General features: G+C 38.0%; 1 protein-coding gene across 1 annotated transcript; it reads right to left on the bottom strand.

Moving 5' to 3' along the window:
• Positions 1 to 5,039: 5,039 nt before the first annotated feature.
• Positions 5,040 to 14,744, bottom strand: LOC105380847 (cytochrome P450 307a1). Its single transcript, XM_011550453.3, has 2 exons — positions 14,283 to 14,744; positions 5,040 to 7,240 (listed from the first exon to the last, which is right to left on the bottom strand). Exons 1-2 carry the CDS (start codon positions 14,659 to 14,661, stop codon positions 6,000 to 6,002), a joined length of 1,620 nt encoding a protein of 539 aa, XP_011548755.2. The 5' UTR covers positions 14,662 to 14,744; the 3' UTR covers positions 5,040 to 5,999.
• Positions 14,745 to 17,401: the final 2,657 nt, after the last annotated feature.

The raw sequence follows: 17,401 nt of genomic DNA, 5'->3' as shown, positions 1-17,401 counted from the left end.
GTTTTGTGTTGTTTTGTCACGTCTCGGCATCTTGCACCCCGTGTTAGGCCTTGGACATGGACCTCCTCCAAGACTGGAGGGTTATTGCCATAATCTCCACGCTTAGCATGCGGGTTTGAGATGTTTTAAGTAAAAAAAATTAAGTCTCCACCACAAAACTCGGTCCTTGGTCTTCCTCATCCAACCTCATGTGGTGTACACCTTTAATAGGCTTCTACTATGAAATTGTTATTTTAATATTTGTTTCTTTAATGTTAGTTACTGTATAAGGTCTCAGCACATATAAGCGTAACGTAAAGGGATCGCCTCTTTTGCCAGCCAGCTCGTGGCTGACAGAAGAAACGATTATATATGCTGAGACCCTTAAGCTGCCGGTGTTCCAGTTTAAATAAATAAATAGACCTCTAAGGCCCAACACACACGGTGAAACGAAACTGCAACTAGTTACGTTTGAGTTTTATTTGAGTTTATGCCATAGATACCTTTGAGAGACAAATCAAATGATGATGGGCACAAAAATATGGAAGCTGGGACCATCACCAATAGAAATAAGTGATACGTCGTTGAAAAGGTATGTTTTTGCAGAATATGAATAACGGAAGCGCTAGTCCTGATTTACTGTCCAATTAGAATAATCGTACCTTGAAAGTTTTTATATTGTATTTCTGTAATTTTAATGTTTTTGTTATTGTTTCAAATTCATTTTTATTTTTTTAAACAAAATGATCATCATTCAATAAAACCAGTTGAAAGTAATTTCTTCCATTTTAATAATACGTGTTTACGTGTATTACGCCCTAACTGTCATCAGGCGAGACTCGAGAGAGAGTGCAATGCCATAGAAAATTACTTCCTTCCGACGAATATATTTCAAAATGGACAACTTATACGGATTTGTCGTCATAATATTTTTTTGCTCACTTGAAAAGAGCTATCCAACGATGTATGTCTCGTCTTTATTGGACATAGGTCCCAAAACGCCCATTGTCAGTAGTAGTTGCAGTTTCGTTGCAGTTGCGTTTCACCATGTGTGCTGGGCCTAAGGGCTAAAGCAGTGAACGATACGAACCTTACCAGCCTAGCAGCGTTACTTAGCTGTCAAAACTGACATAATTTGTATGCCTCTGTCATATGCTTGCCAGATAAATGAGGCTGCTGAAGGATTGTTGATAGCGATCACGAATCATGGATTAAAAACTTCACATAACATAATTCTTTACTTAAGTAAATGGTGACCTTAACAACGAGTTACGTTGGGGTCAAGCTGTTATCTCTTTTGTGATTAAACTCACGAGGATAAAAACACTGATTATAACCTCGACTGTTTATGTTTACTACAAAATATTAAATTACGGGAACACTATAAGTACTGAATAGTAATATCAATTCTAAGAACAGTTTAATAAATAAGATTAAATGGGAAATATCAAATTACAATAATAAGGAAAAGGAGAAAATGAGAACTTTTCAACTACTAAAAAAACAGGCCCAAACTGTGATTTTATAAAATGATTCGCCAACAAAGATTACATTAAATTAATGCTTCTGCATGCGTGATTTTCCATTTAGACCTTAAAACGTACGCCCCGTTTTCGAAGGTCCGTTCAAACTTTTAAAATATTGAATTTAATGCTTTCAGTATAGTTGATGTTCGGAAGTCAACGTTAAAAGCGTTACAATACGCCTTTTTGTTAAATTTTCGATGTTGAGAAATGAAAATATTGATATAAAATGGTGTGAGTGTCGCGTTTTAAAAACGTTTCTGAGTCTGTCGTAGGATTGAATCCAAACCAGTTTTACGGTTGCATAATGGTAGCAAAATTGTGTTTGTGACATGACATGACAATGTAAGCTCAGATAAACACATAAATAACAACAAAAAATCGTATAGCACCCATAGCCATACAGTGCCTCATCACGACCCATTACGTCCCCACTGCTGGGGCACGGGTCTCCTTCCAATGAAGGAATGGTTTAGGGCTAGTCCACCACGCTGGCCAAGTGCGGGTTGGTGGACCCCGACACAAGCAAGCTTGTGCTGAGAGATTTGTCGGGTAAGTGGGCAACCCGACTGTCAGATGTTTTCAAGCCGCCCGAAGGCCTCTGACTAGGCTTAACGACTGCTGCCGAAGCAGCAACCGGGACCCACGGCTTAACGTGCCGCCCGAAGCACGGAAGCGTCCAGAAAAGTACCACTTGAAATTGGTCACCCATCCAATGGCTGACCGTGTCAGTTGTTGCTTAACCTCAGCGATCAGTTACGATCACTGAGGCCCGCTCGACTACGGACGCTTTAGTGCCTGTGAAACACTAAATAGCAATGTTTAATTTCTGTGAGATTTGCTAGCTACTACTTCATCATCGTCAGCCCGTAGTGGTCCACTGCTGGACAAAGGCCTATCGCAAGCAGCGCCACAACGCTCTGTCCTCGTCCGTCCTCATCCAGCCCCCACCGGCCACCTGTCTAAGGCCGTCGGTCCAGCGGGCCGAAGGTCGTCCCACGATACGCTTGCTACACCCCACAGCCCCCCTACTCTTGAATGGCAATGTATTGCGTCTGTCTTGCGTTGTCAACATTAAAAAAATCATAACTTCTCTCAAAATCGATTTTACTAAAAGTTAAAAAAAAAGTTTTTTAGCCTTTTTTCTAAGTAACTTCTAAATTGTAGGCATTATATTATTGTTTCTAGGTTCTCAAAAGAGGCATTACCTAGCTGAGCATATTAGTATTTTCACTTTTTGTATAAACGCCTTTGAAGAGTAGTTATGATTTTTTTAATGTTGGGAACGCAAGACAGACGCAATACATTGCCTTTCAAGAGTAGGTACTGTGCCTCGAGTGCGAGTTTTTTCACCTATCGAGAAGTGAAATCAAAAATCAGCCCTAAGTGTCGCCGCACACGGGCTACCGGCCACAGCCACAAACGCCGCCACGTTTTTGTATGGGAACGTTTTGAAGCGTGTGGCCGCCACCGGCGTCAACCGTGTGCGGCGAGTCCATATAAAATTTACAAAAATTACAGGAAATATGCCAGTGGCGGCGTTTGTGGTTTGTGGCCAGTGGCCCGTGTGCGGGGAGCCTAAATGCCATATGCAAAATAAAAATAAAAACATCAATAATTGCTGCAGTTCTATTTATTCGCTGAGTTCTACCATTATGTCTACAGATCACAATGTTGCCTACAACTAAAATCATGTTCACACTACTAACTACAAGATCTGTTCATAAAAATCCGTTCATTAATTAAAATAACAATTAAATAGGGAACCTTGGAGCCCCGTTTTATCATAAGTAAGTAGGATAGAAAAAGTACAATTATTTGAACTTGAATAAAAGTAGTTAGGTACATACAAAATTTCTTTTAAATTAGGTTTAAAAAACATGTTACATTCATATAAGTATTAAAAAAAAACTGTTAAAACAAAACATACAGTGGGCCTAGTGGTAGTTTTACAATGTTTGAGAAGTGATAATTAAACAAAAACACGCCATTTAATTTGAGTTCTCTACTTAGTGCCAATATCTCCATAGTCGGTTAGAGCATAACCAGCTATTAGTGGTTGACTTTTGACACATCTGTCGAGAATTTTATATGGAGATGACGTATAATTGATAAACCAATCACGGTCGGTTAGATAACCGACTATGGAGAAATTGGCACTTAAACGGTGAAAAAACTCCCAGTTTTTCGCTAAATATTCGGTACATAAGTAGAAAGCCTAAAATTACAAAAGAATTAATCGTTAAAAAAATTAAGTAAAGAACTCTGAAATGAAATTATAAAACAATAATTAAAAAAATATTCTTAATAAGTAATGATCTTTCTCATTAAGGGGCCTTATATACCCTCCTACATACATTCGTGTGCAATAAAAAAGTTCCACCCACAAAATGCGTACACCAAATTGCTACAATTTTTAAAAACCTTTTAAAATTTTAACACAATATTTTCTTTTTTAGTCGGTAATATTCTGATGCGCTATTAAATGCAAAATACAAAATATTTATTTTCAGTAACTTAGTCTATGTATAACAAAACATTGTTGGGGCTCTCCTATTAAATAAAAAATACCTGTAGGGGAGACCGGGGACAAAAGTAACAGCGGGTAGAAAGTAACAAAGACTCTGTGGACTTCCCCAATAGCCTTAACGTCCCAAGCGACCGCTGGTTGTCAGCATGCGATGCCCCCCGTGCTTGATATCATTTTCACGCCCGTGCCGCGGTGCAAGGTTTTTTTAGTGAGCATTTCGTGATTTTACACACCAGAAGTAAGTTTTTTGGTGTTTATTCATTAAGTGTTTACGTAGAATTAAGATGCCAAGAACCATATGACTATTTTTTCATTGATTCATTATAAGATTGTCTGTAGCATGTCATAAATGGTTTTCGAATAACACGGGCTGTTTTAAAGTTATGTCGCCTGATATTTCAAAAATGGGGATGGGTACAAAAGTAACAGCTCGCGGCAGGACAAAAGTAACGTGTTACTTTCTTAAGTTTGCCATGTCACATTGTAAAATTTTATTTTTTGTTGTTTTGATTAGATATTTGTATCATAATATTGTATATTATGGCACAAATAATACAACTTCTTATCAGTTAGTCAGTTTAAATGATGGATCTCATTTACAGTTTATATTTAGAAGTTTTTTTTAGTTTTGTCAATAAGTCATAAGATTTTTTTTGTTTTGATAGTTTTTTAAGAAGTTTTCTAAACTAAATAATTTGATTGTTTTTTCTGTTCTTTCTTTTGAATCGTATTTATAACATTGGGCAGAATTTATGGGTTGTTACTTTCGACCCATGCCTTGTTACTTTCGTCCTGACCATGGGGTCGAAAGTAACGATTTCCCTTTTTTTTTGAGGCTTCAAAAATGCTAAAATTCAAGATGCATTAAGTAAAGTAATAATGGAGATTTGTAGACTATAGACGAAAGTTTTATGTGACTATATTTATTTTATCGTAAATGTTATTAATAACGAGAAATCAGACAGAAAGTACAAACTGTTACTTTTGTCCCCGGTCTCCCCTATTAGGAGACCCCGCTCTTCCTGGACCACTGTACGTAGTAAGTTACATTCAATAAACTTAAATGATGTAGGGTAAATGTACTTCAGTATTCCAGATTTGGTGCTGTGCTATGTCACTGGAACTTTTTCATTGCTCGCGAAAGTTTTTCTTGATCTACTTTAATTTAAGTAAGCGTAAAGGTTCCCTATAAAAGTTACAAAATAATTGTTATAACGTATAAAACAAGGAGAGAGGAACTTTCTAAATAAAAAAAATCTGAACTACTTACACTACTTAATTATTTATCAAAAATTTACAAAATTAAATGCAAAACTTTTGTGAATGTTAACTCCGAAACTCCACCCTAAAATCGATATCCAACAAACGTAAAACAGTCGTTTAAAAACTAAAAATAACACGTAAAGTACTCACGTTTTATTTTACCAAAAATGTAATTTTTCAGTCAAGTTTCCACTATCGCTATTCAACTGACAACGTGCGCTCCAAATGTGCTAAATTCTATTTCAATTATTAATGTTTCTGTCGCAATATCCGCTAAACTAATTCAAAACAGGGGATACAAAGCTTAATATTTAAATCCGAACCACAACTTAATATACCAAATACAAAAAACACTGTTGTGTCAGATGCATAATGCAATACACACTTTGTATTCTCAAATTTGTATAACAGACAGATCGGACTAAACGGGATCACAATAAATTAGAAATTCAATCATTCAACCAAATAAATAACGTTTTGAGCGACTGTCTAGCTATTGTGCCATGTTCTTGCGAGCTATATCTGCTAAAATATGCAGTAAACAACACGGGTCCTAGATAGCCCCTTTGTGGGACACCAAAACGGGATTTGCAACGATTTTGAAAACATTGGCATTGAGATGAATTATTTAGTTTTTTCGAGAACAAAAACACGGCACAGCTATCCAGGTAAGTTATCTACAAAGTAAATCTACTAATTTGAGTTTAGCGTTTCCTGGGAACCAGGTACAGACCAAAAGTCTCTTTCGGGAGAGCAGCACACGCCGGCTTTTGTTTCAGATCATCCAAGTTCTCCGCCGCGACTTCGAACTCCTGGACTATGTTTGCGAACATGATGAAGCTCATGGTTGTCACCAGAGTCTGCCCTATGCACGTCCTCTTACCGATGCTGAAGGGGAAGAAATGAGGAATATTCTTCTTCACTGACAGAACTTCCTTCTCCAACTCAGTGACCTTGTTCAGAGGGCCCGTTCGCTCACCATCGGACTCCATTCCAGAGTCGCAGAGGGAATTCCTTCGCATACGGAACTTGCTCTTCTCCAGAAACCTGGAAGGGTCAAACTTTTCCGGCTCATTCCAGTACTTCTCCGATTTGTTCAGCCCGTAGTTGTTGATGAAGACAATGGTTCCCTTCTCCACTCCGTAGCCGGCCACGGCAGCGTTCTCGGTAGCCACGTGCGGCACAATGGGGGAAGACGCGTACCTGAGGCACTCGAGAATGGTGGCTTCAGTGTATGGAAGGTTCTTCCTGTCCAGCAGACTCACCGGTCGCTTACCTTTGGTGACGCCGTCTATTTCAGCTCGGATCTTCTTCCCGATCTCAGGATCTCTGCAGACAGCGGCCAGACACAGCATGACCAGGTTGCCGACGCTAGAGTGACCCCCGAGGAAGTCTTCCAGCATGAAAATGATGGTGTTCCTGTCGACTGTGCTATCGTTGTGGAGCACTCTAAGCAGACCGTCAAGGAAATCTTTTTCTGGACCATCGGTTTCCAAGTTCATCTCGCGCTGCTCAACGATCCGGGACAGAATGAAGGACCTGATGTCCGAAGACCAGTTGGAGAGCTTGTCCATGTGCTTCTTGTAGAACGGGGACAGCCACGGGAGGAAATCGACGGCGTATCCCTGGTTGATCTCCCAGAAAATCTCGTCGAAGTGGTCGACGATTCTCCTGAAGTCCTTGTCGTTTTCGCTGTCGAATCTGACGTTACACATGTAGTGGGTGAACATGTTCATAGCTGACGCCATAAGGAAGGGCTTGAGTTTGATAGCTGATTGAGTGGAGCTGGTGACTTGTTTGAGGGTGTTGATGAGCTCGACGGCTTCGAAAGTTGCGACGTTGCCGATCTGTGCGTAGTTGGCGGTGTGCTGTTTCGGCCCGCAGTGGCTTCTGGCTAGGTTGCGTCTGCGCAGCTGAAGATTTGACCAATCGCAGAGCGCCAGAGCTGCGGACAAAAGAAAAAGAAGTTATTGGTTGATTGCCGCTAAAAAGTGAAGCTTCGGTCGGGTAATTAGTACGTGCAGTAGGTCGAGTTATTGTTATTAATAATTATTATTCCGAAGATTACGATCTTCGGAATAATAATACATTGGAGTAAACTTATTAATGTCCAATGAATATGTTGATCAGTCTGGCTTCGCTATTGCTGGAGCGAGTGAAAACAAAGTGGAAAAAAAACATAGTCCGGTGGCCGATTAGTTTTCCAAGACATAGGTTCCGTAGTACACTAAATATATTTAAGTATATTTTAATCAACTAAATAGGTACTTATGTAAACTTTTTTACTACTTTAATTGACAATTTTATGTAAAATTCTGCAATAAACCTTAAAAAACGCAGCCTGCACATGCTGAGCTGGTGCCTTTTTGATGCTAAATTTTTATGTTACTATTTTTTTAATTCTTATTTCCGGAATTTCTTGTTGTTGTCATTGTATCAAATAAAGGTTTCTTTCCCGCTCACCCTTTGTAAACTTATTTATACATATATGTGTGCAATATGTCATTAAATCGTAATCCTAACTAATATTATAAATGCGAAAGTAACTGTGTATGTATGTCTGTCTGTCTGTCTGTTACTCTTTCACGCCAAAACTACTGAACGGATTTGAATGAAATTTGGTATAAATACGGTCTAGACCCTGGAAAAGAATATAGGCTATTTTTTCCCGGAATTCCCACGGGAAAACTTTGTTAGGCGAAACGAAGCGCGCGGGAACAGCTAGTAAATAAATAAAAACCCTTGCCAACGGAACCCCGAACAATTATTACAAGAGCATTACCAAGATTGCATAAATTTATCTGTTTCTATTAAGCGTAAGTGTGCAGCGGCGTGTGAAATGTAAAACCTATCATTAATATCGTGAAGGAAAGAGTTTTTAAAATTCATTGTCGATATATCCAGAGCGTGACCGGTGAGAGAAATGCACAAGCGTACTGCCAAGTGCAAGTGAGATGGTCACGGACACCCGGGATTAAATGGATCATATTATTTAATCCTAACTAATATTATAAATGCGAAAGTAACTGTGTCTGTCTGTCTGTCTGTCTGTCTGTCTGTTACTCTTTCACGCCAAAACTACTGAACGGATTTGAATGAAATTTGGAATACATACGGTCTAGACCCTGGGAAAGAACATAGGCTACTTTTTATCCCGGAATTCCCACGGGAAAACTTTTTAAGGCGAAGCGAAGCGCGCGGGAACAGCTAGTTTAATATAATAATAAAAAGAATTACCATGTTGGCCCTTTGTTGCTACGTTACTACACTTACGAGCAATGAAAAAGTTCCCGTGACTCACAAATTACTCCTAAACGTAAAAGACAAGTTTTATCATACTCGGTTAGATAACCAGGGATTAATTGTTGACTGCAAGCCTGGCTGTTGCAAAAACTGATAGGAGCTGAGATTTATTTACCCCTTAAAACACCGTTTATGCATCTCCCCGTATTTTATGTAGTACGGTGGCCTGCGCCTAAAAGTATACAGGCGGAGTTTTTAAAATAGCGATCCCAAGCTCACATGCTGCTCAAGCACATCCACATAAACACCATTGCTACACATGTCACACACAACACGTCCCCGGATTTATAACAGATGTAGCCGGTCCCTTCATCATCAGGGATCGCTATTTTAAAAACTCCACCTGTATACTTTTAGGCGCAGGCCACCGTACTAGCTGTTCCCGCGCGCTTCGCTTCGCCTTAAAAAGTTTTCCCGTGGGAATTCCGGGATAAAAAGTAGCCTATGTTCTTTCTCAGGGTCTACACCATATGTATACCAAATTTCATTCAAATCCGTTCAGTAGTTTTGGCGTGAAAGAGTAACAGACAGACAGACAGACAGACAGACAGACACAGTTACTTTCGCATTTATAATATTAGTTAGGATGTATGAATGCAAAATAGTCATGGCAGTGCTAGATGCTCTCATTTGCATGGAGGTACGGTATCTCTGTGTATGCATGTACTTTGTACTACATTAATTCATAATTCGATGGCCGTGGCATAAGTTATAAATGCTGTTGCTATCTTAAAATCGTACTGAACCATTCATAGCTAAGTACATATTTACCCGAAGAAAAAGAGGGGTGTTACAAGTGTAATATGTCTGTGTATATACAGGGTGTTGCAAAAAGGGTATACTAAGCCGAAACCTACATGTGCAGCATGGTATATCTAAGCCCGAAACTGAAATCAGAATTTGAACATTCGCGAAAAAAAAAAAACATTTTCCATAGAAACTTTGTTGGTCACGTGACTTTTACTATGGAACATAAAAAAAAATATTCGTGAATTTCCAAATTCTGATTTCAGTTTCGGGCTTAGTTATAACATGCTGCACATGTAGGTTTCGGCTTAGTATACCAATTTTGCAACACCCTGTATATATCTGTCTGAGGTGGCGTAGCTCCGAAACGGCTGAACAGATTCTCGATTTGTTTTTATTTTGGGTCATAGGTGAAGTTAGCCATATTTATCAAAATTGGCTTAGCGACTTTTAGTATTGAATTTTGGGTGTTTTTTATGTTGGTTCCGATATTAGCTACAGATTATTTATAGGTCTTTGCGCTGATTTTTCAATGGTAAAATAAAAGTTATCTGGGGAATAATTCCCTTAACTATAATATAAAACACACAACACACGCACTCACGCCTTGTACTAATGTATTCCCTTGCGGGGTAGGCAAAGGTGCATTGCTGCACCCACTTTTCGCCAGAGTGTTATGTTAGTCCCAATGTAATAGCCGCCCCCTATTATATGTAGTTTGCCTATTGCCATTTTACGGGCACATCCAAGACCCGAGAACAAATATATCTGTGTTTAAACAAATATCTGCCCCGGCCGGGAATCGAACCCGGGACCATCGGCTCAGTAGTCAGGTCAGGGTCACTAACCACTACGCCATTCGGTCGTCTTATAACTTATAACTTTAACTATAATATATGTAGTTGAATTGAAATTGAAAGAAAAAGGCATTTTTTTATTTATCCCGAAAATCGAAACCGGAATCTACGGAATAGTAGTCAGTCCCTTACCTAACAATTGACCAAAATTTTCATGAACTATAGTGTTCGCGACTGCAGCGCCGCGACCGCCGCGCTGCCTAGTGGCACTCGGCGGAAACTAGAAACAAAAGAACGGAAAGAATCCTCTGAAAGAGGCCTGTAGAATTTTCACATTCGATCTGAACTCGTCACGAGACGCATTTTGTATAATTTGTATAATATTCAATTTTCTCTGTAAAATAAACGTTATATCAGTAAAACCTATGGATTATTAATCGCTTCAACATATAGATACTTAAATGATATGATAAGCCAGCAAATTATGTAGGCCACTCTCAATAATTAATATACATAAGTAAAATACACATGTTATGGGTCGTATTACACGGAACACATAATGTTTTACAATATCGCCCATGTATCGGTTTTAGTAGGAAATACATCATTTTCCGAAGGTTTCGTCTTACTGCTATACCGGTAGTGAATTTAATTTCGTATTTAAGTACTTGAAAGTATTCTAATGTACGTCCACCAACCCGCACTAGGCCAGCGTGGTGGACTAGGCCTAAACCCTTCCTTCATTGGAAGGAGACCCGTGCCCCAGCAGTGGGGACGTGATGGGTCGTGATGTGATGATCTAATTTATAATACCTACACTAGTGGCTAAACCTAAATTACCTAAATGAGAACTGGGTTAAATTAATCATATTGTAACATTTTATACGGTTTTTGCTTACAAGTCTTTTTCTGTAGGTACGCGTCGTGTCGGCATTTAGAAAAATATTCATAATGCAGACGAATCAAGGTTGAGTTAATTGTTTTTTTGGGTTATTTTTTTTATTGCTTACAGTACAAGTAGGTATTGCTAAGTGCCAATTTCTCCATAGTCGGTTATCTAACCGACCAGGGATGGTTACTCAATTATACGTCAAGTATCCATATAAAATTCTTGACAGATGTGTCAAAAGTCAACCACTAATACCTGGTTATGCTCTAACCGACTATGGAGAAATTGGCACTAAACCTATTTTAATAATTATAATTCGTATGACAAGTTTTATAGCCTTTGATGAGCATTGTATTAACTAAGTTCTTTTTTTTTGCACTCCCATACAATTTACTCCCTGTACCTCCTGTAGGTTGACTGGTAGAAAATGCTTTTAGCATTAAGTCCACCTAATTGTACATAATTACTTTTGTATATTGTGCAATGAAGAATAAATAAATAAATAAAAATTGTAAGAATAGACTTGTATACAGGGTGTAAAAAAATGGGGTGACTGAGCCAGTCATGTTCAAAACGCTATAACGAAATATCTACTATTACTTGTTTGATAGAAACCTTTTTGCATACATGATAACCTAACTGAACGGCTGGCTTAATTTTAATAAAATATGGCTAAGAACACTATCACCTATGACCCAAAAAAAAATAATCCAAAATTGGTTCGGTCTTTTGGGAAACACGCTTACCACAGACAGATATACAGATACCCTAAACTTATAACACCCCTCTTTTTTTTGGGTGGTTTAAAATAGGGGAGCCTATGGGGACTGAATTTGGTAAACCCGAAAGGGTAGAGTATAGCTAAGCAAAACCTTCAATATAATTATTAACACCTTGTAACCTATATTCAGCAAATAAACGCCTTTGACTTTGACTTTGACTACAGGGGAGTAGGATTTTTTCCCTAATTTCCAAATGACGTAGAGCTAAAGTAGATACTGAGTTCAGTTTTTTTTTTTTTTTGTTTTTTTTTTTTACTAAAATTCATTTATTCATAAAAACATATAAGTCACAAACATGCATTATATCCACTAGAAGTTTCGTCAAAAATAATTAAAATAATAATTATAATATACCTACAAATATACTTACTACTTACTTATTATAACTAACTAAGTATAAAGTATAAGTTCAGAATTATGTACCTTTCGGATTACTTTACAACTTTTGCAACTCTATATATATACAAAAGAGTATAAGTAAGGAGGTAGGTATTCATTTGTACATAATATAAGCATGCGTTAGCAAAATGAAAATATGAGACACAATAATAGTAACCTATCTAATAATTAGTACCAAGGGCACCACAGTTAGGTCACATTTTATGACACAAGCGTGGCTCAGGTCCTATTTTATGACCTAGAATGGGCTAGAGTCTGGTATCGTGATAATGGTTGGGTGTCTAAAGTGACTGTAGCGTAAAATGATCTTTTAGCATCTGTTTTAGGGGTCTGCAGTCAAAGATATAATAATTTATATAAGATATTTGTACTCGGGTCTTGGGTGTTGATATTTTTAGTGTAGATATATCAGCTGTCCGATACCCATAACACAGGCTCTGCCTAGCTTGGGTTCAGATGGCCGTGTGTGAGATGTCCCCAAATATTAAAAAAAAGTGCAAAAGTATAGGTATCCATTCTGTACCTCAGAGTAATAATACCACTATTTTAGATTTATTTTTTGACAAATACCTACATAGGTACATGAACTCATTCTCGTGTTCTCGTTTTAAAAATGTTTTCATAAAATTTGACTTATTTTTGTGAACCTATAATGACTTTATCTACCTTCTAGAGCTGATGTTTCCCTAAGTGCATTTAAATAACGTCGATACGGCTCGCGACCTATGTATCTCGTGATATGTATCACGTGAGTAGAAATGTACAGCAGCGAAAAGTGGGTGGCTCGCTTGCGAGTCATCTCTGACTACCCCTTCGGGGATTACAGTCTTGAGCATATGTAAGTAAGTTTGTATGTATTTCATTAACCCATGGTCACCCTCGACTTCCCTTTTGGATTGACTGATTACATTTTTTTAAATGCAACTCACGTTATTTCACCATGCTTATATTACTTTCGTACCGGCATCGGCATATTATATTATTTTTATAAAGAAACTAGCTGTTCCCGCGAGCTTCGCTTCGCATTAAAAAGTTTTCCCGTGGCAATTCCGGGATAAAAAGTATCCTATGTTCTTTCTCAGGGTCTAGACCATCTGTATATCAAATTTCATTCAAATCCGCTCAGTAGTTTTGGCGTGAAAGAGTAACAGACAGACAGACAGACATAGTTACTTTCGCATTTATAATATAAGTTAGGAAAGTTAGGATTGTATAACCCTTCGCCACTGATGGTCACCCTATCAGTGCGATAGTGAAGAAACAATTAAATATGCATAGGTATGTAGGTATTTATGGTAGGAAGAAATTATACGATAATTGTTTCGCCGTCTCTATAGAAGTCTAGACTAGTTGCTTATGAGTGTTTGGTGCTATTGGTAGTGCACCTTTTTTAAAGAGACGCGAATACGAAAATCTTTTTTGTAAAAAACTTTTTTGACACAAACATAAAAAGTTATCAGGTTTTTTTTTTATTTAATGAGACTGATCAGTGTTTTTCATTAGTGTCTATGCAATAAACTAGTAGTTAAAACATAAATAAAAAGTGTAATAATAACGGAAATATAGTGCTTATGTGTGACTTTGGAAACTATTTTATTCAATGGTGTTTTCAGTTATGTCTATTGGGGTGAGTGTTTTTTTCTCATAATTTATGAACTTAATAGGTTTTTTAAAGTTTGGACGTTACCTTTACTAGATCGTATGTTTAAAAACAGACTAAATGCGCGTGGATGTGTTTTTAACTAATAAATTTACAGTACTTAAATCCTCTGTAATTAAAACTTCAAAGAAACAAATAAATAATGATGAATTTTAATTTGAAGAAAGCACAATAAGAAAGAAAAATCAATTCGATGTTAGGTACTTAGCCTTAGGTGACTTTTATGGATAAACTTTTTTTTTTCATTCTGTGTCGTAACTTGATAAGACTCTATTAAAAAAATGTTTTTTTTAATTTATTTTTTATAAATGATTGAGACTCCACAGACTTTATGTCCGTGCCTTTTGAAGAGTGGTAGGTAATTCTTATGAAAATAAAAAATGAATTAAAAAAGAAAAATATGTACTCACAGTTATTCCGGTCGCCAGCGAAGAGTTGGTGGAACCGCATGAAATCCGGCCGTCCCCCGAAAAACTTGCCGTTCTGGTTCAAAACCTCCTTGATCCTATCCAAACTATTGACCACGAGGCACGGCGACGACCCCAACGTTATACTAAAAACATCCCCGTACGTCTTAGCTAGCTCCGTAAACGCCTGAAAAGGCGATTCGCTTTTACCGAGCAGATGTAAACTTCCCACCACTGGAAACGGAACGGGCCCTGGAGCCCGCTCCAAAACCGCGACCTGTGCGCCGCCATATTTGGCCTCCTTTCTCCACGCTACTGTTTTCCGTGAAAAAAGTTTGTATACGACTAAGGCGACGAATGCAATGAGGATGAGCGCACTCATTTTTTTTTTCTAAAAAGAAAATTTTAAGAGTGACAGCTGTTTTTGGCGGGAGGTTGCCTGGCACTGCGAGCCGCGAACATCGGACGCCATTTTATATTCGCTTCTCTCAGCGAATTTACATTTTGTGTACGCACGTATGGCTGAAACGGTAGCGGGATAGCTTCTATTGTGTGCGCTGTATGATACAGATTTGAGTGGACAGGTTTTTTGTGCATCGTCTTGTGTATGTATCTGTAGTATAGGTGAATAGGTAGGTACATATCAATCATAAACTTTTTTGGATGGTGTCTTTCAGGACGCTTGGACACAAAGTTTAATATTTATTTAAAAAAACGTTTACCCATATGATTCCACTGCATCCTACAGTGGGGTTACCACCACGCAGCGTCGCTTGCATGTCAAATCTAACGTGACTTGTATGGATCTGACAGAAGTTTGATAGGCGAGCGACGGTGCTTATCCTAATCCTAACTAATATTATAAATGCGAAAGTAACTGTGTCTGTCTGTCTGTCTGTCTGTCTGTCTGTCTGTCTGTTACTCTTTCACGCCAAAACTACTGAACGGATTTGAATGAAATTTGGTATACATACGGTCTAGACCCTGGGAAAGAAGATCGGCTACTTTTTATCCCGGAATTCCCACGGGAAAACTTTTTAAGGCGAAGCGAAGCTCGCGGGAACAGCTAGTTGTTAATATAAGCAGAGCAAATTTTGCTCAGAGTTCAGACCACATACTTAAACATTATTTATTTATTTATTTTTAATTTCATTAATGTGGTTTGTTTGATTGAACATCCAAGACAAAAATTGCTGTCTCCCGTCGATGGTTAGTCTAGCTAGCTCGACAATAACCTAACCAATGTTAAACACCCCCGACTGAATGTCACACTTAGTGCTAATTTCACCATTCTCGGTTAGAGCATAACCAGGGAGTAGTTGTTAACTTTTGACACATCTGTCATGAAAATTATATGGAGATGACGTTTAATTTATAAATTAGTCCTGTCGGTTAGATAACCGAGAATGGTGAAATTGGCACTAAAGGTCGCTTACCTTTTGCACGGCTACGCTGATTTTGATAAAATATGGCTAAGACCACTCGGGATAACATTACCAATGACCCAAAAAAACGAAACGTAAATTCGTTGGGATCTACGCTACCACAGAGTAATACACAGACACGTTAAACTTATTACACACCTCTTTTTGCTCGAGGGTTAAAACATGTAACGAACTACAACGGTCATCCAGACGACATAGAGCCTGGCTCTATGAAACTTTTTTTCGTGAGGTACCTAGATAGAGTCCCTGCATTTTGGTAAATATTGTTTCAAAACGATAAAAAATTGTTTTTTTGGAATGAATAAGTAAGTGTAAGTATGTACCTACCTATAGGTAATAAAGTTTTAATGATAATTTTTTAAAAATATGCAAGCTGAAGTGGCAGTGGGCTGGTCATATCTGCCGAAGAACCGATAACCGTTGGGGTAGACGAGTTCTCGAGTGGAGACCACGAACAGGCAAACGCAGCGTGGGACGCCCTCCTGCCCGCTGGACTGACGACCATAGGCGGGTGGCGGGTAGTGGTTGGATGAGGAAGGCCGAGGACCGAGTGTTGTGGCGCTCCTTGGGAGAGGCCTATGTCCAGCAGTGGATGATTATTGGCTGATGATGATGATGAGGTAGTAATACAGGGTTACGCAATAAAACTTGCATATTGCATCATCGTTTTTTAGCGGGGGGAAGATTACTTTCGTAGGTATTTTAGCGACCATCGGTTATTAAATTGCAAAAAACTCATTGGTACATGTCACCGCCCGGATTTGAACCCGCATCTCTGGCGTGAGAAGCGGGCGATTACCAACTGAGCTACCACCGCTCGCCATAGCCAGCGACAGATGTAAGAAAGATATAGTTTCTCTTTTATCTATTACTATATTTATTTATTTATATATAAATATTTATATATAAATAAATAAATATAGTAATATATAAATAAATAAATATAGTAATAGATAAAAGAGATTCATAAGTAAATTAGTTCTCCATTCTCCACCACTTAATTCTTCGAAGGTTGGCTGGAAGAAATTGCCTTTTGGCAATCGCCTATGTACTTATGCGACTATAATTTAACCCCCAAATTCATAGAGCTTTTTCACACTTTATAATAGGTTTAAAATTGACGCTATGACATATGAATTTCAACTTTCTGTCTGACGACTGTGACGTAAAGAGTTCGACTCGTGTGTTTAAAAGTCAATTTTAACTTTGTTGTTTTACAATACAAGTCGCGGTCGAAAATTTACCGCCAAGATTGGCTACATGAAGCCACATCCGGGCACACCAACGAAGCCTAAATCTCCATTAGCAGTCGGTGTACCTTTATTAAATAAAACAGAATAAAATGTGATCTACGACTAATAAACCTAAACTAAAATAGTATCTATAAATATTAAAATATTAGTAATATAAATATACAGTGCTCCAAAATTGATAATGCGCATAGAAATCTTTGACAGATCGGTTGTTTTCGATTATGTGACACATGATATTGACTCCTATTTCTTTCGAACAAAGTGCAAAATGCAAGTGTTTTTTTTAAGGCTCTTACGATTTTATGATTCCGGTGTGAAGATCTGCATGTGCATTATTAATTTTGGACAAGTGTAAGTAATTAATAAATAAACTAATAAGTCTTTAAACCTTTTTTTTTTTACTTGTCTATTTTTGTGTACAATA

This window comes from Plutella xylostella, chromosome 11 (assembly GCF_932276165.1).
Source record: "Plutella xylostella chromosome 11, ilPluXylo3.1, whole genome shotgun sequence".
NCBI lineage: Eukaryota > Metazoa > Arthropoda > Insecta > Lepidoptera > Plutellidae > Plutella > Plutella xylostella.
The sequence above is the reverse complement of the archived record's forward strand: the minus strand, read 5'-3'. Positions and strand labels throughout refer to the sequence as shown.

Excerpts from the sequence above, each read along its gene's own strand:
- LOC105380847 (XM_011550453.3), bottom strand. The coding sequence starts at position 14,661 with ATGAGTGCGCTCATCCTCATTGCATTCGTCGCCTTAGTCGTATACAAA. Across the intron at positions 7,241-14,282 it reads CGCTGGCGACCGGAATAACT|CTCTGGCGCTCTGCGATTGG; the intron begins GTGAGTACATAT and ends TTTTGTCCGCAG.